This window comes from Salmo salar, chromosome ssa13 (assembly GCF_905237065.1).
Source record: "Salmo salar chromosome ssa13, Ssal_v3.1, whole genome shotgun sequence".
NCBI classification, from domain to species: Eukaryota; Metazoa; Chordata; class Actinopteri; order Salmoniformes; family Salmonidae; genus Salmo; species Salmo salar.
In genome coordinates this window covers 35,476,338-35,499,253 of record NC_059454.1, presented here as the reverse complement: position 1 = coordinate 35,499,253, position 22,916 = coordinate 35,476,338, and the positions used below count along the sequence as shown (strand labels likewise).

Genomic DNA, 22,916 nt, shown 5'->3' with positions numbered 1-22,916 from the left:
CAGTAACGTGACAGATATTATAAAAGAGAACAAACCAGATTCAAAACATTTAATTACATTAAACTTAATTGGACGAATAACTCCATTTTTAAAAGACCAAATAAAGACAGTCTCCATGCTCTCTTAAAAGTTCAATTGATCACATCTTTATACAGGACTCCCCTATTCAGAATTTCTCAGACTTACTCAGAAAAGCCAAGTCCAAAGATAGCAGATGACATCATACTACTTCTGCTCTCTGACTGACTAGTGACAGGGAGGTCAGTATTGAGTTTGTGTTGAGTGGACATTTGTTTGTAAGATCACACCAACAGCCCTCTCTGCCCCTAATCATTTGCATTCCATGTTGACTTGACTAAATTTCATATATTTTCTGGTATGTACCACATGACAGATAAAAAAACCAAACAATATAAAAGTTTTAAATATCCATTTAAAGTTGCTGGATATAATATAAAGTTCACATAAACGTTTTTAAATCAATCAGTCATGAAGAATTGGGAGGGTCATCCCTTCGGTAATTATCACGGCTGATAGCTGCACTTATAGGAAAATGTCTGACTGTGTTATGCTAACATGAGCTTGGTACCATGGGAAAAAAACTAACAGGAATGATCAAACCTTAGGATACTCTAGAGTCAATACACCTAGCAATATGTATGGGCACAGGGCAAAAACACAGTACAAATTCTGGATTTGATTAAAAATAACACATATTCCTTGATTTATAAATGACAATCATAGAGAAAATTACATAACATACTGTACAATCTTGTTTGAAAATAAAAACTTCCCATAAAGAAAAAAATAATAATAGATCCATTTCATTTCTTTACGTGTAAAAATATCTCATTAAAAATTCAAGGGAGGTAGATAAGGAGGGTAATGATGAAGCCATTCATTGGTATACTTCTAACATATGCTATCATTACCCTCAGAACCTGTTGTCTCTGCGACAACTTTATTAGTGCCTCAAAACAACATACTAAAAGCAAACCACAACGTGTGTCACCTCAGAGCTGTTGCTTTTGGGTTGCTGGTTCTGTTTCCCACCCCGTACAAGACCTACCACCACATAGAACATAATGCCATCTTGTGGGGGAATTGTAATGATATATTCTTTTCCATGTCCAGCCAAGGTCCTCTCGTTTGGCTATGGTTAAATAATGGGCACGTCGTGGGTATTTGATGTTTGGGATAGATTTGGTTGGCATTTTGCTGGTATTACTTTTTATTATGGTCTGTTGCTAGTGCCCGCCTCCACTCCGAGACTCTCCGGACACCCAATCAAGGATGATGAATGACGTACTCATCACCATGAAGACGAAGCCTAACGCAGCAAAACAGGCAGCCTGCAGAGAGAGCGAGGCAAAAAGAGAGGGATGAGAGCGAATTCTCAGACATTGATTAATAAGCTTGACTGTAATTACTGAAGACTATTTACTGCTACATCGCTAAACAAGATGAGACAACGGATTGAGGTTTTACCATAATCTTTGGTATGGATTTTAAAGGCTCCGTTTCTTCAGGAACAATCCTGATGTAGAAGATTCCCGGGAGGATGAAGATCAGGCTGGGTGCAGAGGTCGCCCCTAGGGTGAGAAGGGGAAAAGGTGGAGGAAAGGAGGGATGTAGAGGTGAAGAGGTCGAATGTTAACATTTTCAATAGGAACAAAACTATGAGAGGCCATTAAAGTAGTACTCATTTTAGTTTCTACTTTGGATAACAGTAGTCTGTGAATCTTAACTGGGTTTGCACTGAAACCACAGCCAGTCATTTTACATGTCTCCGTCTCTGCTCACTTACCAATGATGCCGAAGATGTCTCGAATGGTGGGCACGAAGATGACCAATAGGTTGACGATGATGAGGAGACACACGGCGATGGAGATGTGGTGAGCCCAGTGGAAGGGCTTCTCAGGGAACAGCAGCTGCAGCAGGGCCCTGCGGATCTGCAGGGGGGGAGGGAGGGACAGAGAGGTGTCACCAGGCCTACATCACACGCCACAGCTGTGTCCATTGGTGACGCAGACTATGTCTCAGGAGGAGCAGGTCAAATACGTTCTTGAAACCTGTTCGCCAATTAGCGACCTAGCAGGGGGGGGGTCTTGCGGGGTCAAGAGCTTAATTATCCTCATACTGCAGTGCTTAATTTGGAATAAAGAGGAATTAAAGTAACATTACTGGGCCCTTCAAGCCAATATGAGAATACATAAACACAAGCCAGCACTGATACGGTTCAGGGCTGCATGATAGATTTGAGTCTCACCGGAAAGAGTACCACAGGAACAGTAAGGGTAACAGCAACCAGCACAGCCATACGCACACACAGGATCAGTGTGTCCAATGGGTCCACTTTAATGTATGTATGAAGGAGCTCGGTATCTACTCCACCTAAAACACAGAGAAACCGAGAATGGTATTCATACTTCCAGACACAGATGCTTTGAAAAGGTCTTAACTATAAAGAGAAGTTCATTTACCACTTCTCCAATTCCTGACTTCTCAAATGGTAGCAACACGGTAACAAGATGAGTGAACAGTCTGAACATAATAAGTACTTCATTATTCTCATCGCTTCAGGAGCAGTGTCTTACCAAAGAAGGTGAGGTAACCGAAGATAGCGGTTAGCCCATACATGACGAACATGGCCAGAATGGAGATGTTGGCAACCTTCTGCATGCGTTTCTTGGTGGCGCTAAGGTCAAAGTGCACAGAGATCGATTAGTAGCTGAATTTGGCAGTAACTGTATGTGTGTGAACCACGTGGACATGTGTTGCATCTCTAATCGGAATTGTGTCAAGTCATGACTTACTCTCGTAACTCTGTGTAGATGGGAAGCACCTCAGGATGGCAGACAAAAGCGAAAGCCAGGATGGGGATGGTATATGCTGTCTGAAAACAAAACATACCATGAATTAAATGGTTAAAAACTACAAACAGAACTTGCAGCTCATTGGAGTATAATAAACACATATTGCCACAACAAGTCCTTAACTCCATACTGTATACCATTATCTCATTTCATTTGAAACTAGTTTTCCTCTCTAACCTTCATGTTGATGGTGAAGGACTGTGCTTCACAGAAGTCCACATCAGAGGAGACAAATGAGTGGTTATCGTGACTCTCCTCCAGGACGGACACTAAGTGGTTACCATGACTGGATATGTTCTCCAGTGGACATGGGATGTTGAACTTCTTATAGATCACCTAGTGGGAGGGACCAACTGACTGTTTAGTCAAGCACTGACGTACTGACTAGCCTGGTCCCAGGTCTGTTTGTGCTGTATAGCCAACTTGTATGGTCGTTGACAGCACAAACAGATCTGGGACCAGGCTATGTATTGCTCAGTTGGTTGGGAGATTGGTTAGAAGGTTGATGGCAAAGAAGACTCACGGAGATGAGGAAGAAAACCATACAGGAGAGCGAGAAGCCACTGGTGTAGCCCAGGTACCCTGTGAAGTAATGACAAGAACACTGTGTGTTAAATAGAGCCATGTCATGTCACTCTGTCCACATATCCTTATCATTGCTAGCATGTTACAAGAAGTACGAAATATGAAAAACGGAGAGAGCAAAAAAAACGAGTGATTGAGGAAACATACCAAGATGTCGCATGAGTGAGAGTGGAAAGACGATGATGACGCTTACGATGATGATCAGGTACTTTCCATCCAAGTACCACTCTCTGACCGACAGCAGGGACATTAGACAACAAAGAACAGGCCAACTGTCACGTCAATCCATCAAATAACACTTTAAAGGCCCTGTTAACTAGCCGTCGTGATGAAATAACACTTTAAAGGCCCTGTTAACTAGCCGACGTGATGAAATAACACTTTAAAGGCCCTGTTAACTAGCCGACGTGATGAAATAACACTTTAAAGGCCCTGTTAACTAGCCGACGTGATGAAATAACACTTTAAAGGCCCTGTTAACTAGCCGACGTGATGAAATAACACTAACAACTGCCCTCTAGAGACACTTACCCAGTATTTTCCTTCAGGCCCAGAAAGGCCTGCATGACCAACGGGAGCTCAGACTTCACAATGAAGAGGTAGCTGGACATCGCTACGGGAAATGGAAAACAAAAACGCGTTTACACACACGCTATGACGGAAGCATTTTCAACGACACTTGTACTTGCACTTAAGCGGGTACATTCACGGGGCTTACATATAATAACATAAGCCAATCATGGCTTGACGGTCACGGTACTGTACCTCCGATGTTGTGCATGGTGATGATGGAGCCAGCCAACACTTTGCCTGATTGTCCAAAAGCACGGTGCCCTAGCTGCTCATAGGCACGTATGCCTGAGAGAACACACACACACACACGCGTGTTAATATTGTCTCTGTGGTTGTTGCTTTCACGCGAACCATAACATCCTTTCAGCCACGTACTCTGGTTCCTTGGACATCTTAAGTAATGGTAGGCTATACTACAAATGTTCTTGGTTTTAGTAAAGAGATAGGTATCTTGGTGAAATACCAGCATCTTACCTACAACTCCTGCACTTCTCAGGAGGAGGTGGATGGAATAGGCTGACAAAATGGCAATGCATAGCAACAGGATACTGAAACAAAAACACACATTAATCATAACACTGGTCTCGTAACAGGATAAAGCTCTGTAACTAGTCTAACTAGCTAAATCAACATATCAGTACTCCATTTGGCAGCGCCTCATCAATGCCTCAGTAGTCTCGCGGTTCCAGACAGCTTAACGGGCGGAGTTAAGGCTAATGACTCAGTAAATCTGTCGCTGACACAATTTCTCTCGCCGCACCAGTACACTTAGGCCATTTGAATGGCCATCACAAGTGTGACTTGTTTGTGACGCAGGTCACTGGCCTGCCAGTCCCCCCCTTCCCAATGGACACACAGGACTGATCCAGGCAGACCTGCCTTTGATCTGATCACTACAAGCTATTTATAACCCCAAATCTGATTTAGGAGAGCAGTGTGTGTATGAGCACAAATATACACACACTGATAGTCCAGCCCACATACTCAGACACAGGAAGCGACTGCGAACACACACAAACGGTGACACGGACGTACAACACAGATCAGGCTAAACCGTGTCCTTGGATCACACCTTGTGTGTGTATCCTTGGCTCCACCCATCTAAAAAGCATGTGACTAGTAGAGGGGGGCGCTTGTCATTAAGTGAACATGTTATACAGTCAACAGACTTCTCAATAATGTACACACACACACATAGCCAGAATGTCACACCCATAATAGCCCTACTGTTTTCTTGTAAAACAAACAAATGTTTCCGTTGATGGATCTGCTGGCGAGCACTGGGTCTGGTATGGCCTGGATAGTGTATTTATCATAGTGTCATCACAGCCAGTGTCATTCTTTAACCCTATTGGGTATATAGCCTGGACACACACACACACACACACACACACACACACACACACACACACACACACACACACACACACACACACACACACACACACACACACACACACACACACACACACACACACCTTTCAGCTCAGATCTGTCTGATCTGAGGTCATGGTAGGGCTGCATGTGACGTCAAACCTTAAGTAACCACAGTGATATTGCCAAAGAAGGAGGACTAGCGCGGCCTGTGTTGTGTTGGCATGGTAACTTACAGGAAGAGGACGATTCCGGTGTTTGACATGGCGTACGCTAGTCCCAGAATTCCACTGCCCATGATGGCATTGCTGAGATTAAAGATGGACATTCCAAATGACGTCTTCCCCTCAAACTATGGTCCGGAAAGAAAGGAAAAAACCACACATACAGAATGGGCTGTAGAACATCTAGTTTTAGTTTACATTTGCTCTTATACCTGTGTAGTAACAATGTAATTACACTAGTAACAAGAGACTTATTTCTCATGCTCACACATTTGACCTTTGAACTAAGGCTGAGCACTCACATCAGTGAACTGAGGTGCCTTTATTCCTGGGCTCTTCCCTGGCAGGAACTCATCCCGCTCTGCCATGAACTCCAGCCCGTCAAACCTAGAGAGAAAATAAACACATTTAGAAACAAGTAAGCCGTGGTACCACTGTGACACAACTCACGTATACAAAGATCCACGGGTAGCAAAATCTCATATTCATTACCCGTCCGTTAGCATTGCTGTGAGTAACGAAATGCAGACAGGTAGCCTGTTGATGTGTTAGGGTAGCTGGTGAAGCAAGAGACTCACCCATCTTCTAAATTGAGCTTATCTGAACCAAGGTCCCTGCTATGTTGCCCGTTCATCTTTTGGAGCTCCATACCTCTCCCAACATCCATGGCTGTGCTGGGGATGAAGATCCTGTGGACTAAGCCAAGTCTCAAACGCAACCTATGGAAATAAAGAGCACCGAGTTGAAGTTTAAATTCGTCCTCAGATTGTTCTTCGGTAATATTAGAAGGGGTTCCTAAAGACATGACTCTGATGCTGATGACTACACATGGTGCCATCAATCACTAGACTAATTCTAATAAAGGTCATGTTAAACACCATGTGTTCTTTAAAAGTTAAATAAGATAGGACTATACTTTGTTAAACATACTCCTGAAGGATAACTGTCTGACAGTCTATATTTGGCGCTTAGAATATACAAGACGTTTGCTGGGTTGTCCAGACAGAAAGTCTGTTGTGGAAAGCAGAGATGTAATGTGGAAAGCATGGTACTGGTGTAATGAGATGACTATAACAGCTGACCTCAGGACAGACCTAATGACATGAATAAAGTCATGATGACACTGGAGTTAGCCTAAACTCTCCTGACTATGGATGCAGTCACTAGGCTTCACATGACTAGGTAAAGGAAAGGCCACTGGGTTCGGAGAGAAACGCTGGACTGAGAACACAATGCACAACGTATATTAAAAATACTTGAAAAAAGGCTAAACATTATTTGTGTTAATTGATTTTCTGCTAATCTCAATAACCTTATTTTCTCCTCTATAATACAGCGTTGTGCTCTGTGTGACCTTAAGAGACTTTTTATCCAGAAATGTAATCAAGGCTGCATGAAGGGCTACTCAGAGTGTTGACCTACAGTAGAACTACCAAACACATGTTCTTAATTAACCAATGCCAGTCCACAATATTTAAAGCCCATTGCCTGGATGAAGGGAAATACTGTTGAAGCATGGGGGGGGGAATATAAAGCTATTTGAATCTTATGTGCCAGGAAAGGCTTTAAATAACAAATGTTGTCTAAGGACTTAATGTTGTGCTAATCTTCTTTGGGCAACACAAAGCAAACATGGAGAGTAGTTTCTGTGTTCCCAGTTCACACTCCCTAGTCTCAGTGCCACTGTGTCATGGGTGCCCTAGGCTGCATCCCAAACGGGAGCCTATTCCCTATAGTGCACTATACTTGAGCAGGTCCCATATGTCTCTGGTAAAAGTAGTGCACGATGTAGGGAATAGGGTGCCATTTGAGACGCACACCATAAACTCTCAACTCTCTTCTCTCTCTGAGGGTCAAGCTGCCCTCTGACCGCAAACCCCTGGGGACTGACTGCTAAGGCACTTCACATGAATCTCATGTTTTTCTATACTCCTTACTAATCGTTGAAAAATCCCTATTCACCAGAAACAGAGCACCTTACTGGCTGTGGTTCAACCAGTTTGCTACCAGTTCTGTTTTAGAGGAGTTTTGGTCAGGAAAGACAGCATGCCACCACCCTTCGTTGGGTTAAAATCCCCCAAGGACTATAAAACAACCACATATGAAACAAAGTTGCTTTAACTTACATAGCTCATAACTTATTCCTCTAAATAGCTATTGCAAAAATATGACCATACAGCATATAGTCTAAGTGAAACGTTGATAAAACAGTGGCTGATACTACCAGTTTACTAAACCTTTAAGTCAACTTTTAGACCTGAGTAGAACAGACCATCAGTGTGTCATGAGCCTCCCAGTCCACCACATTAGCAGCGCTGTGCTTCAGACTCCCACCACATGGCCCTTGTCTGATGCAAAACTGCCTCTATTGACAGTTGGCCTTCCATTGTTTCAACAGCTCACACACTATTACAACATACTACAACTCACACAGCTACTTACCCAGATAGTGGAGGGGAACTTCTGTTTCCTTTAGGATGGAGATCTTTTTCCAATCCACCACTGTCTGTGTTGTTGATACCCACTGAGGACTTTTTTCCCCTCTCTAAAGCTCCTTGGGCTGAGGAAGGGAGACAGAGAGAGAGCTTAGGACATGCTTGAGAGAGAGAGAGAGAGAGAGAGAGAGAGAGAGAGAGAGAGAGAGAGAGAGAGAGGAGTCTGATAACACACCTCCCCTCTTTAACCCTTTGTTAAACCTGTCGGTCAGATTAATATTGAGTTACAGTCTGATTGTGAATGGAATCTAGTGGTAGCTACATGTCTGCATTCAAGAGATCATGTTTAACTTGATGGACGTGAGCAAAACATTCTGTATATTTTTCATATTTATGGTCCCAAACTACGAAACAACGTGGAAGCTAATAGTACAGTAAAATAATGGGTAGCCATCTCTCTATCTCCATAGTAAGACTATCAAAATGAGTAGTTAGGGGTGGCTATTTAACATTGCCATTGAGGTATTCTGGGTAGATGGGATCAGCGAGAGAGTTGCATCCTGCTCGATTCAAGGCCACAGCACCTTAATTAGCTTAGGAGGTAAGTGCTTTATTTAAGGTTACCTACATGTGCTTCTGCTTTAAGACTGTAAACATTTCAAACGCTAAACCTTTGTCATGTGCCTGAACACAGATGGACACCAGTTAGGTCAACATAAGAGACAGGCAGCGTTGAACAGAATAAATTGGAAATTGTCAAACAATCATTGGGTTCTGCTTGGAAGAATCCCAACTCTCATTGAGCCTAATGTTTACACTCATAGAAATATGTGTAGTAAAAGACACAAAATGTAGGCCACTAGTTGTTCAAAATGGGTTTGATCATGTCTATTTTCTGGTTGGTTAATAAAGTTCAAACTAAGTCAGTTAGATACAGTGCATTCAGAAAGTATTCAGACCCCTTGACTTTTTCCACATTTTGTTATGTTACAGCCTTATTCTAAAATGAATTAAATTGTTGTTTTTCCTCATCAATCTACACACAATACCCCATAATGACAATGCAAAAACAGGTTTTTATCAATTTTAGCAAATGTATAAAAAAAACTGAAATTTCACAAGTATCAGACCCTTTAACTCAGTACTTTGTTGAAGCACCTTTGGAAGCGATTACAGCCTTGAGTCTTCTTGGGTATGACGCTACAAGCTTGGCACACCTGTATTTGGGAAGTTTCTCCCATTCTTCTCTGCAGATCCTCTCAAGCTCTGTCAGGTTGGATGGGGAGCGTCGCTGCACAGCTATTTTCAGGTCTCTCAAGAGATGTTTGATCGGTTTCAAGTCCAGGCTCTAGCTGGGCCACTCAAGGACATTAGAGACTTGTCCCGATGCCACTTCTGCATTGTCTTGGCTGTGTGCTTAGGGTTTTTGTCATGTTGGAAGGTGAACCTTCGACCCAGTCTGAGGTCATTCAGAGTGACCATCAGGTTCTTAAGGGCCTTCTCCCTGATTGCTTAGTTTGGCCGGGCAGCCAGCTCTAGGAAGTCTTGGTGGTTCCAAACTTCTTCCATTAGAACTGTGTTCTTGGGGACCTTCAATGCTGCACAAATGTTTTGCTACCCTTCCCCAGACCTGTGCCTCAAAACAATCCTGTCTCGGAGCTCAACGGACAATTCCTTCGACCTCATGGTTTGGTTTTTGCTCTGACATGCACTGTCAACTGTGGGACCTTATATAGACAGGTGTGTGCCTTTCCAAATCATGTCCAATGAATTGAATTTACCACAGTTGGACTCCAATCCAGTTGTAGAAACATCTCAAGGATGATCAATGGAAACAGGATGCACCTGAGCTCAATTTCGAGTCTCATAGCAAAGGGTCTGACTACTTATGTAAATAAGGTATTTCTATTTTTAATACATTTGCAAGAATTTCTAAAAACCTATTTTCGTTTTGTCATTATGGGGTATTGTGTTCAGATTCATGAGGATTTTTTTATTTATTTAATCCATTTTAGCATAAAGTAACAAAATGTGTAAAAAGTCAAGGGGTCTTAAAACTTTCCGAATGCAGTGTATGAGTTCGGAATGCACCCCCACCTCCAACCAACATCAACATGTTCTTATCTACCATGACACAAAGGAAGAAGGTCACAGCTACCGCGAACACAAAAAGTTTCCATTGACTGAAACGTACGTACATTATGCCCTTGTAGTATTTGACAATTGTAAATTATCCTTCTGAAATGTGAGTGATGTCACCACTGTCTTTCTTAATTTTACTGCAGTGGGCTAAATCAGGGTCACACAGAGTGTTTCTTGGTAGTCTTAAACAAATCTACTTTGAAACGAAAGTGTACACCTCACACACATGGTTATGGGCTTAAAGAAAAGAAGACGCCTGTACCATGTGAGATATAGAGTTGAAATGTATTACATTTTGAGTTTGCGTCCCAATAATACACTTTATGTACATCACAGGAGACTGAAATATAACAAAACCGTTTGACGAAAAGAAAACACCGGACTTTCGGCGGGTTGTTTGAAATAATGTTTATTAATTATGAAATTATGATAAATATGAATACCATTCCACCCATGAGGGCCACTAGACGGGCGATTTGGTAATTTGACTGCAGGAAAGGCTTACGACTATGGCTGGTATTCAATTAAAACTGCATTTTGGTTAACACGCCATGAAGATGAATGACTCTTATTTCAATGAAATGATGCATGATTTTTCCCATTGCATGTTTGAAAGAATGTCATCTCAGTACTTATAGCCAAATTGAATGTAAAATAAAGAATAACTTGAGTTAATCTCAACACTAAGTTTACAGTAAAAATGTCGTCTTAGTTTTAACCTTACTTTTAAGGTTGTTACTATCGCTACATTCAAAAGCAAAAGTACTGTACGTTTCATGACCTACGTGGCAGACAGCGGAATGGTGTCAGATTGTAGACAGCAGGATATGTTATTGTACTCACCTCTCTACTGGTCTGGAACAGACAGGTCTCCTCGGGAGCAGAAAGTCAGGACCCACCAAGGAAGGATGGCCAATATACTGTAAATACTTCAGTTGCAGGTAATGCAGCTGCTCATCATGTTTCAAATGATGCCGGTAAACCAGGGAGTCCTCTTTGGAACTGCATGAGAAGAGATAAAGTAGAAGCGGGGGGAGAAAATGCGCGGGAGTAGAAGCAGATACTTGACGTGATCTGTTCCTCAGAACAACCAACAGATCGATCATCACTATGAGGAGTACGTAATAGGGGAATGTTCCCTCAGGAGGCAAAACTATTATCTACAGAAGGTTTTCAAATTCTCCACTACAAGACACTGAAGCTCTGTGCCCACATTGATCTGGGAATAAAGTTGTCATTTGACAAAAATAATAAAAAATAAAAATGTTCGGCTATCTAACTAAAACTTCCATAGCAAGGCTGAACAAGTTTACTGGAAACTACTGCCATCAGCACTGTTTTTGTCGTTAATCAAATAGGGTAAATATAAAGAATATGGGGACTAATTTTTGCGCAACAGCTTCCTCAGCGCTTGACATGCAAAGCTGAACAACCACAAATGTAAATGTAAAAATTCTTAGTAATCATGGGAAGTATATGAAACATTAGCATACCCGACTACATATTTGAGCTCTACAGAATGAGAAATTACATTGAGACAATTGTCAAAATACTTGGGTGATTTTGCTGTATGATCGTACTTTAGTCCTGATGCCATATAGTGAGACTAAAGGCAGCACAGCAGCGCCCAACGAATACAGGAATATTATTGACAACAGTCTGTTTTCTGATGATAAACACTCCATCTATTCATGCTCATGTTGCATTATTGATGATGAGCAACAGATCACTCTGTGTCAGAGTTTAGCACCCACTGTCATTTGATTACACAACACCAACCGTAAGCTTTGGGATGCTTGCCATATGGTGAGAAGGCAGCCTCTGAACGTGATCATGTGAAATATGTTACAGAAGTATGAGACAGTAGCATGCTGACAATTTAGAAAAACGAGTCTTTATTTTACTAATAAATCAATATCGCAGATTGATAACACATAAAACACTGCATGGGGGCAATGTCCGTGTTTTGCAAGACCATAGTCACTATTTTCCTTTATTATCCACCCAGGAAAAGAAGCTACAGCAAGCCTCAGGATTGGATGCATGGCCCTGAGGGCGGTTACACACAAAGAACTGCTTGCCAAAGTTTGGCCCGCCTTCTTGACTGTGCGGCGTAAACGGGGTTCCCATGTACCTCACAGGGGGGCATGGGGACGGCCCACGCAGGACTGTCTTCCAGAACCCCCGTGACACCTACTTGGAACATGTGGGGTCTACAGTAGGATCTGAAGCCAGGGCCTCCTCTTTCTCCTGGTTCTGACTACTACAACACCCGATGTCACAGGAAGGCCAAAAAGATAATCAAGGACAACAACCACCCGAGCCACTGCCTGTTCACCCTGCTATCATGCAGAAGGCGAGGTCAGTACAGGTGCATCAAAGCTGGGACCGAGAGACTGAAAAACAGCTTCTATCTCAAGGCCATCATACTGTTATATACAGCCATCACTAACACTGAGTGGCTGCTGCCAACATACTAACTGAAATCTCTAGCCACTTTAATAATTACAAATTGGATGTAATAAATGTATCACTAGTCACTTTAAACAATGCCACTTTATATAATGTTTACATACCCTACATTACTCATCTCATACTGTACTCTATACCATCTACTGCATCTTGCCTATGCCGTTCGGCCATCGCTCATCCATATATTTATATGTACATATTCTTATTCATTCCTTTACACTTGTGTGTATAAGGTAGTTGTTGTGAAATTGTTAGATTACTTGTTAGATATTACTGCATGGTCGGAACTAGAAGCACAAGCATTTCGCTACACTCACATTAACATCTGCTAACCATATGTATGTGACCAATAAAATTTGATTTGATTTGACACTGACCCCTTTCACTTGAACTCCCTGGGGCTTCCCTAGTTAGAGTCACAAGTGTGGATTTGGGCTTGAAAAAGGCTAACAGGCTGCCTTGAGGCTTTGGGCCAGCCTTTAGTGGCTTACTCTTTTTGGGACAAATGACTCCTGCTAACGTCCTCTTCTTTCCAGAGCTTGTCCCTGCTCTCAGTGGATTCAGGTACTCTCGGGTCTCCCCAGCCTCCTGAGATACTGGTAGTGGGTTCCTGCACCCAACCCCTGTCCCCCTGCACTGAAGCAGCTTGTAAAACTGCAGTTCGAACAGTTTCCATTCAGGCTTTTCTGGGTCAGCTCGTGGGATAACCATAACTGTTTCATGTCAGTCTTCACACCTGTGAAAAAGCAAGTGGGCACACACACAGAAAGAAACACTCAGATCACATGAGAAACACATGATGGCTTTTCAGTACAACATCAAGTAAACAATTGAAACTTTCCATTACAATATTTCTTAAAATATAGAAAGTCATGGGACAAATCATATGATAAAAGTCTTTTTTCTCCCCTGTGCTGTGTGAGAACAGCCCTTCCCTCGTTGTCCAGGACATACTGCTCCTCACTGGAGAACTCTTCCTGGTCTCCATAGCATTCAACGGTCATCTTGTGGTTGGTGGTCAGCAGGCCGGTCAGGCCCTCCTCTGCAGCAAATGGGGTGGCACTGTCTTTGCAGTAAGTATCAACTCCTATTTAATAAACCAATTAAGAAGGTACATATTATGAGTGTGTACAGTGGCAAGAGAAAGTATGTAAACCCTTTGGAAATACTTGGATTTCTGCATAAATTTATCATAAAATTTGATCTGAACTTCATCTAGAGCCTGTTCATTTCTATGCCTATGTAGGCTATTGTAGCCTACCATGTTATACAATAAATGTGGATAATGATACATTTGCATCTGTTGGCTATCAACTAGCCTGTTCATTTCTATGCCTATGCAGGCTACTGTAGCCTACCATTTTAGACAATAAATATGTTGAAATGACGATATCACTGGAGTCATTGCAAATCAATTTGTGCCATGCTTGTGTTGACTACCTGGAGCTTGCAAACTGATTTAATAAATAGCCTATAACTTCAGTTTGTTGTTGTTATAGCCTTGTGTTATTATGCAATTATTAATTAGCATATTTAGCAGTGGTGGAAAAAGTACTAAATTGTCATATTTGAGTAAAAGTAAAGATACCTTAATAGAAAATGACTAAAGTAAAAGTGAAAGTCATCCAGTAAAATACAATTTCAGTATAAGTCTAAACGTATTTGGTTTTAAATATACTTAAGTATCAAAAGTAAATGGAATCGATAAATGTACTTAAGTATCAAAAGTAAAAGTATAAACCATTTAAAGTCCTTATATTAAGCACCATTTTCAAGTTTTTTTGTTGTTGACGGATAGCCAGGGGCACACTCCAACACATAATTGCAAACGAAGTATTGTGTTTAGTGAGCCCGCCAGATCAGAGGCAGTAGAGATGACCATGGATGTTCTCTTGATAAGTGTGTGAATTGGACCATTTTCGTGTCAAAATGTAACGAGTACTTTTGGGTGTCTGGGAGGATGTATGGAGTAAAAAGTACATTATTTTCTTTAGGAATGTAGTAAAGTAAAAGTACAAGTTGGCAAAAATGTAAATAGTAAAGTAAAGTACAGATACCCCAAAAACGACTTAAGTAGTAATTTTAAGTATTTTTACTTAAGTACTTTACACCACTGATGTTTAGTTAATGAAATTGGAAGTTATCGATTGTGATCATGGTCACAGTTCTATCGCAATTGCTGATCAGCTGTTGTTAGAATGCATTAGATTGATATAAAAAAATATATGTATTTAACCTTTATTTAACTAGGCAAGTCAGTTAAGAACAAATTCTTATTTACAATGACGGCCTACCCGGACGACGCTGGGCCAATTGTGCGCCACCCTATGGGACTCCCAATCACGGCCGGATGTGATGCAGCCTGGATTCGAACCAGGGACTGCAGTGAAGCTTAGACCGCTGCGCCACTCAGTGTTACAAACAGTCAGATTAGGCTACAGCTTAAAAAATAAATAAACACTGGCTGTTGTTGACAAGCATAGGCCTATTCGGTTCATATCCATATTATTAACATTTGATTTAGTTATTTAAATTACAACCCCATCCTCTGTAGCCTATTCCAGCAAGCTATTGTGCAACGAAAGCACTTCTTACCATGAAAATCGCTTCGCTATTCTTGTTGAATGTCAATTCGTACTAAACAAGCTGCTAAATCGTTAAACTTACATCTTGCCTAGGCTATTGTGTGGTCTATCTGAAATTAGATGTAGGCCTATCAGGGGCTATTGGCTACCTGCATCTAGCTAACCAAACCATGGCAAAGTTTAATTACAATCATAAACCCAGATTTTAGTCTGTAGGCCTAGCCTATGCCTATTGAAATGACAAGTCAATCTCCCAAATAGGCCATTTATAACGGTTTGTAGTCTTAACATCTGGTACATAATAAACATTCGTTTTTTAAAGTTTAATAAAGGAGAATTATCTTTTCTCTTGTAACATATTCAAATTCGTTTATTAGTCACATTAGCTCACAATAATTATTATATTGATGGAAAAACGGATTCCTTAATTCGGTTGATACTGTTATGGAAAAATGGTTTATTGGCTAAATGTGGCAACTCCCCCCTTGCTGCGAAAAAACTGCAATTTTTTGTGCTAGTTTTCAGGCCTTGTTGGCTGGTTATGAATAGTCATTGGTCTAGAAATGTTTGCTAGACCTGGCAACCGTGGATGAAAATCTGGGTTTGCGTGATTCTAAAGATCAACACTTTGAAAAGTAATGAATGATCCCAACCGCTGTGTCCACGACTGAAGCTGAAATAGGATTTATAACCGTCAATACGAGTTATAAACTTTAACAACAGCAGGTCTCCTTTCACAGACAAACACAGAATGACAGATACAGTAGCTAATGTTAAATTGCCAGAGTTCAAATTGAAGTAGAGAAGTGATGTCACGTGTATTGTACAATCGCAAATTTATGATATTAGTTTATGTTAGATTATCAAACTAGCCTGAGTGCCAGTCTGTTTTTACTATAATGCCTGACAACTCCATGTCACTCATTGGCATGCCAAACATGTTTAGCATGACAAGAGCCTTTTTAATTCCACCTTTGAGACCTTATGTCATTAATGTTCCAAGTGACAATCTTTAATCATGGTTTTACAGCACTCTTGACAAACTTTTTTTTTTACATTTTGCATTACAACATGTGTAATTGAAAATGCAGCCTGCAAAAACGTGCGGATTGGATAACAAGGAAGTAAACCGTAAGTACGTGTATGTAATGGAAGAAAAACACTTGATACCAAGAAACCCTAAATCTGAAAACGCCCCTAATTGCCGTCTGCAATTACATCCTTCTCGTTATTTTTGACTTTTATTTGACATTTTGAAAATATTTTTGCTCAAAGTAAAAATAAAACACTATTCTGAAATCGGGTGCGCCGTAGCTATCTAATTCCATGTTGTGATTCTCGACGTAGGGGGCAGTCTTTCACTGCTCTGTCATTAATGGGCTACTACGTCGGTTGCTTCCGTGCACAATGACTTTCAACGTGCTCAAGTCAGAGAAGCGCACATTGGTAGGGAAACCTGAGTGGGTAGCTAACGGTTAGCTAGCTAGTCCACGCAGAAATTCGACTTGAGGACTGGGAAGTGTCGAATTCTCTGAACCCTGCGGTTAGCTTGATTTCGATATACGATTATGAAATAACTTTGACTTTTGGCAACACAAGTGTATCGATATTGGAGGTGAGAGATTTAGCGAGCTAGTGATGCACTTCAGTTGTTTTAGCTCTTGCGGCTATCTATCGTTAAATAGCTAACGTGAATTTGCATAACAAACTAGTTAGTTAGTCTGACCACAGATGGCTGGCTGGCTAGCTATAGTAGGAGTCTTTGTTTTGACAGTTCTGACAACTAACGTTAGCTACCTAAGTCAACTAGCTAGCTACGGATAACCAAGACAATGCGAACGTTTTAGCTCGCTTGCTTGCTAGCTAGCTAAAGTAGTTAACTGTTAGCTAACTGTTAATCTTCGTGTTGGGTAGACTCAACTCTGCTAACGTAACCATAGTTCATCCATCTTGAACTAACTAGCTAACTAGCCGTAGTTAGATAACGACTGCTAACTAGTTTAAAACATGGTTGGCAAGTTAGCCTACCTAACGTTGATTGAATGACACCTAGCCAGCCAATGAGTTTGCTAACGTTAGTGTCTGGGAATTGTAGATAACGTTAATTAATTGGACAGACTTGAAATTAATTTGACAGCCAGTCTACGTTACAGCAGGAGACTGACTGTAAAAGTTATCTAACGTTAGATGCTGCAACAATATCCCAAGAGACATGCAGATCTGTAAATGTATAAATGATGATGTGTAGGCCGTCATTGTAAATAAGAATTTGTTCTTAACTGACTTGCCTAATTAAAGGTTATATTTAAAATAATTAAATGTAGAACATTTTTACATTTTAGTCATTTACAGTAGTGAATGCATACATTTCATTTTTTTTTTTTTTTTCTGTGCTGGCCCCCGTGGGAATCGAACCCACAACCCTGGCGTTGCAAACACCATGCTCTACCAACTGAGCTAGATAGCTAGCATTATGCTCAAGTGGGAGAATGTTAGGCTAAAAACTGAGCATGTAAACAAATGCTGTAACATAATTTACAAATGTAGTTGCTTTTTTCTTTACACTCATTGGCCTTTAGCCTGACAACAAAGATCACAAGAAAGTGACAGAGGGACTAGTTAAACTCATCTAACCACCTAATCTCTTGATGACTGACTGGGCTGCCAAATGTATTATTCTCTTCATTTTAGCTAGTTGTCAGCTGTCAGCAACTCTTGCGAGTCAAATTAAATCATATTGTTTTACCTCGGCTTAGTTGTGCTTTCAACTGTAACATCATTGGTTACTATTTGTGGCAATGAACAGTATGATGATCCCTAAATGCCCCTGGGCTGTGTGTTTCCTTCCTCCACTCCCACAGTGAGCAGTAATGAGGCAGGAGGATTGAAGGAGGTAGCAGGTGTCCTGGTGGTGCATTGGGAGACAGCAGTCAGGAGGAGGACAGGATGCTGGAGGTAGAGGAGGCAGGCCCAACGGGGGCTGAAGGAGATGAGGAGATGGAGGGCAGTGACCTGAGAGTGGAGGTGGTGAGGCTGAATTTGGAGCTCCAGGAGGCCAACGAGGAGAAACTGCAGGCGGCCCGGTATGGCCTGGTGGTGCTAGAGGAGAGCGCCGAACTGAAGAAGCAGCACACCCAGCTGGAGGAGGAGCACGAGACTCTCAAACAGGAGCTGCAGCAGCTTAAAGAGGTCAGCAGAATCCCAGTAATTATATCTAAAAAGCAGAAACACTATATTAATCATAGTGTACCTTGAAAATAATCAGGCCAGTCAAATAAATGTTCAATATAGCTATTATAAACCTTACTTGCACATGTACAGCTACTAATATGTGTACATGGTGGTGACATTGTCTGTGATTGAGTTGAGACGAGACCTTTTGTTCATACGTTTCTTATGGCTTTGTCTAACACTAAGTACTTCAGTGTGAACAAGTGCCAGTCACACATGGCTATGTATTAACCAACCTGGGATTCACCAAACAATGGGCTTGCTGTTAGTACACAAGCTTTTAGCAAAGTTGTTCTGAACTAAGAAATAATCACAATCATAATGCTGCTAGGTAGCTGTTAATCCAGTGTTGCATAGCAAGTTATTCATTGCCTACTGAACATTTGATAGGTCCCTTAAAGATACTCTATCATGTTGAAGCATGTTACTAGCTTGGCTGAATGAATATTCCCCAAGACTCAAAACGAGGTCTGGTGTTTATATGAATAATTCAGTTTGTGTGATCAGGAGGACAGGTCAGTTTCTGCTTCTGTAGTGTCATAGGATGTTGATGTGTATAGATATGTTACTGTTTATCTCTACTAGAAGAGTTCCATATGCAAAAAAAGCTTATTTCTCTCAAATGTTGTGCACAAATTTGTTTAATTCCCTGTTAGTGAGCATTTCCCCTTTGCCAAGATAATCCATCCACCTGAGAGGTGTGGCATATCAAGAAGCTGATTAAACAGCATGATCATTACACAGGTGCTGGGGACAATAAAAGACCACTTTATAATGTGCAGTTTTGTCACACAGCACAATGCCACAGATGTCACATGTTTTGAGGGGGTGTGCAATTGGCATGCTGACTGCAGCAATGTCCACCAGAGCTGTTGTCATAGAATTTAATGTTAATTTCTCTACCATAAGCTGCTCCAACATTGTTTTAGAGAATTTGGCAGTACATCCAACCGGCCTCACAACCGCAGACCGTATGGCGTCATGTGGGCGAGTGGTTTGCTGGTGTCAGCTTTGTGAACAGAGTGCCCCGTGATGGCAGTGGGGTTATGGTATGGGCAGGCATAAGCAATTTGAATGCTCAGAAATACCGTGAAGAGATGAGGCCCATTTCTTTTAAGGTATCTGTGACCAACAGCTGCATGTCTGTATTCCCAGTCATGTGAAATCCATTAATTAGGGCCTAGTGAATTTATTTAAATTGACTGATTTCCTCATATGAACTGTAACTCAGTAAAATCGTTGAAATTGTTACATGTTGCATTTTATATTTTTTGTTCAGTATAATTCCAACGCTTATCTAAGATGCTCTGTCTGATGCAGACAACATTATGGCATTAGGGGTGAACATAACAGGTAGAGGTCGATTAATTGAGGCCGATTTGAAGTTTTCATAACAATCGGTAATCAGTATTTTTGGCCATCTTTTAAAAAAATATTTTGTTTTAATTTTAATATTTTTAATTGTTTAATTTTAATATATATATATATATATATATATATATATATATATTTTACACCTTTATTTAACTAGGCAAGTCAGATTAAGAACACATTCTTATTTTTAATGACGGCCTAGGAACTGGGGTTAACTGCCTTGTTCAGGGGGGATTTGTTTTTGCAACCTTGGTTACTAGTCCAACGCTCTAATCACCTGCCTTACATTGCACTCCACAAGATGAGATGATAGTTTCCGGATTCGACCATATTAATGACCAAAGGCTCGCATTTCTGTGTGTTTATTATGTTATAATTAAGTCTATGATTTGATAGAGCAGTCTGACTGAGCGATGGTAGGCACCAGCAGGCTCGTAAGCATTCATTCAGACAGCACTTTCGTGCATTTTGCCAGCACCTCTTCGCTGTGTTTCAAGCTGTTTATGACTTCATGCCGGGTGGGTATAATTTGTGGAACGTTCCAACAGGAATCTATTCCAAAAACTTCGTAAATAACATGGTTGCCAAAAAACAACGCATACAAAGCTGTATAGCGGCAGAATAAGATACCGGGTAGGGAGTGGTCTATTTCATTGCGTTTTTCACTCATCACGTTTATTCCAAAAAATGTCTGTCCTCACTCTGGTTGCCTATGGATAAACATTAAGAATAAGCTACGTGGTGAGTTGATGCCTATTCGGCAGCTAGTTAGCTAGGTTTGTATGTGTTGCTACTTTGTATGCATTGTTGGTTGGCAACCTTTTACTTTACGTTTTTTGGAACAGATTCCTGTTGGAACGTTCCACAAATTGTACCCACCCCTTCAAGCCTGTCAACTCCCAAGATTAGGCTGGTGTAACCAATGTGAAATGGCTAGCTAGTTAGCGGGGTGCGCGCTAATAGTGTTTCAAACGTCACTCGCTCTGAGACTTGGAGTAGTTTTTCCCCTTGCTCTACATGGGTAACGCTGCTTCGAGGGTTGCTGTTGTCGATGTGTTCCTGGTTTGAGCCCAGGTAGGAGCGAGGAGTGGGACGGAAGCTATACTGTTACACTGGCAATACTAAAGTGCCTATAAGAACATCCAATAGTCAAAGGTATATGAAATACAAATCCTATAGAGAAATAGTCCTATAATAACTACAACCTAAAACTTACCTGGTAATATTGAAGACTCATGTTAAAAGGAACCACCAGCTTTCATATGTTCTGAGCAAGGAACTTAAACCTTAGCTTTTTTACATGGCACATATTGCACTTTTACTTTCTTCTCCAACACATTGTTTTGCATTATTTAAACCAAATTGAACATGTTTCATTATTTATTTGAGGCTAAATTGATTTTATTGATGTCTTATATTAAGTTAAAATAAGTGTTCATTCAGTATTGTTGTAATTGTCATTATTACAAATAAAAAAAGAAAACTGGCCGATTAATCGGTATCGGCTTTTTTTGGTCCCCCAATAATTGGTATCGGCGTCGAAAAGTCATAATCGGTCGACCTCTAATAACAGGGAACAACACCTATCAGAGTCAAAGCACACATCATTTTCACTGTATAAAGGTTAAGTGTCATTCATATAAAGAAATAATCTGAATATATTGTAATCGGACATAGTCACAATTTGGGTAATATTGTTTTTGACCACTCATTCCAACTAGGCCCCTAGCCTAGATTCTAACAGACCCTGTACAGTTACAGTTGAAGTTGGAAGTTTACATACACTTAGGTTGGAGTCAGTAAAACTAGTTTTTCAACCACTCCACACATTTCTTGTTAACAAACTTTAGTTTTGGCAAGTCGGTTAGGACATCTACTTTGTGCATGACACAAGTCATTTTTCAAACAATTGTTTAAAGACAGATTATTTCACTTATAATTCACTGTATCACAATTCCAGAAGTTGACATGCACTAAGTTGACTGTGTCTTTTAAACAGCTTGGAAAATTCCCGAAAATGGTGTCCTGGCTTTAGAAGCTTCTGATATCAAATCAAATGTATTTATATAGCCCTTCTTACATCAGCTGATATCTCAAAGTGCTGTACAGAAACCCAGCCTAAAATCCCAAACAGCAAGCAATGCAGGTGTAGAAGCACGGTGGCTAGGAAAAACTCCCTAGAAAGGCCAAAACCTAGGAAGAAACCTAGAGAGGAACCAGGCTATGAGGGGTGGCCAGTCCTCTTCTGGCTGTGCCGGGTGGAGATTATAACAGCACATGGCCTAGATGTTCAAATGTTCATAAATGACCAGCATTGTCAAATAATAATAATCATAGTAGTTGTCGAGGGTGCAACAAGTCAGCAACACAAGAGTAAGTGTCAGTTGGCTTTTTCATAGCCGATCTTTGAGAGTATCTCTACCGCTCCTGCTATCTCTAGAGAGTTGAAAACAGCAGGTCTGGGACAGGTAGCACGTCCGGTGAATAGGTCCGGGTTCCAGCAGGTCTGGGACAACAGGTCTGGGACAGGTAGCACGTCCGGTGAACAGGTCAGGGTTCCATAGCTGCAGGCAGAAAAGTTGGAACTGGAGCAGCAGCACGGCCAGGTGAACTGGGGACAGCAAGGAGTCATCAAGCCTGGTAGTCCGGAGGCATGGTCCTAGGGCTCAGGTCCTCCGAGAGAAAGAGAGAATTAGAGAGAGCATATTTAAATTCACACAGGACACCAGAAAAGACAAGAGAAATACTCCAGATGTGACAGACTGACCCTAGCCCCCCGACACATAAACTACTGCAGCATAAATACTGGAGGCTGAGACAGGAGGGGTCAGGAGACACTGTGGCCCCATCCGATGAAACCCCCGGACAGGGCCAAACAGGTAGGATATAACCCCACCCACTTTGCCAAAGCACAGCCTCCACACCACTGGAGGGATATCTCCAACCACCAACATACCATCCCGGGACAAGGCCGAGTATAGCCCACAAAGATCTCCGCCACGGCAGAGCCCAAGGGGGGGCGCCAACCCAGACAGGGAGACCACG

The 22,916-nt window shown here is 41.3% G+C and overlaps 3 protein-coding genes across 4 annotated transcripts in view; 1 reads left to right on the top strand and 2 right to left on the bottom strand.

The window, feature by feature from the left end:
* Positions 1 to 35: 35 nt before the first annotated feature.
* Positions 36 to 11,205, bottom strand: s38a3 (Sodium-coupled neutral amino acid transporter 3). Its single transcript, NM_001165378.1, is given in 17 exon segments — positions 36 to 1,352; positions 1,489 to 1,592; positions 1,808 to 1,952; positions 2,270 to 2,394; positions 2,598 to 2,698; positions 2,817 to 2,896; positions 3,054 to 3,212; positions 3,400 to 3,458; positions 3,609 to 3,691; positions 3,993 to 4,074; positions 4,227 to 4,319; positions 4,509 to 4,582; positions 5,645 to 5,760; positions 5,935 to 6,019; positions 6,211 to 6,351; positions 8,075 to 8,192; positions 11,053 to 11,205. Coding segments are annotated over 15 exon segments (1,500 nt in total). The 5' UTR covers positions 6,300 to 6,351; positions 8,075 to 8,192; positions 11,053 to 11,205; the 3' UTR covers positions 36 to 1,247.
* Positions 11,206 to 12,192: 987 nt separating this feature from the next.
* Positions 12,193 to 16,206, bottom strand: LOC106567314 (DNA-(apurinic or apyrimidinic site) endonuclease 2-like). Its single transcript, XM_045692750.1, has 4 exons — positions 16,170 to 16,206; positions 13,529 to 13,768; positions 13,059 to 13,394; positions 12,193 to 12,377 (listed from the first exon to the last, which is right to left on the bottom strand). Exons 1-4 carry the CDS (start codon positions 16,204 to 16,206, stop codon positions 12,193 to 12,195), a joined length of 798 nt encoding a protein of 265 aa, XP_045548706.1.
* A 436-nt stretch (positions 16,207 to 16,642) lies between these two features.
* Positions 16,643 to 22,916, top strand: part of LOC106567249 (protein bicaudal D homolog 2) — a 30,481-nt gene continuing 24,207 nt past the window's right edge. For both annotated transcript variants that reach the window (XM_014136312.2, XM_014136311.2), the window contains exons 1-2: positions 16,643 to 16,881; positions 18,128 to 18,455. In XM_014136312.2, coding sequence (XP_013991787.1) covers positions 18,213 to 18,455 — 243 coding nt within the window. In that variant the 5' untranslated portion in view covers positions 16,643 to 16,881; positions 18,128 to 18,212. The remainder of the gene's footprint in view (positions 16,882 to 18,127; positions 18,456 to 22,916) is intronic.

What these genes read in the sequence shown, in the direction of transcription:
- LOC106567314 (XM_045692750.1), bottom strand. Translation starts at nt 16,206, where the DNA reads ATGTTTGGCATGCCAATGAGTGACATGGAGTTGTCAG. An exon ending in GAGTGACATGGAGTTGTCAG is followed by an intron (nt 13,769 to 16,169) that starts GCATTATAGTAA and finishes TTTATTAAATAG; the next exon opens with GAGTTGATACTTACTGCAAA. An exon ending in AGGGAGTTCAAGTGAAAGGG is followed by an intron (nt 12,378 to 13,058) that starts GTCAGTGTCAAA and finishes TCTGGAAGACAG; the next exon opens with TCCTGCGTGGGCCGTCCCCA.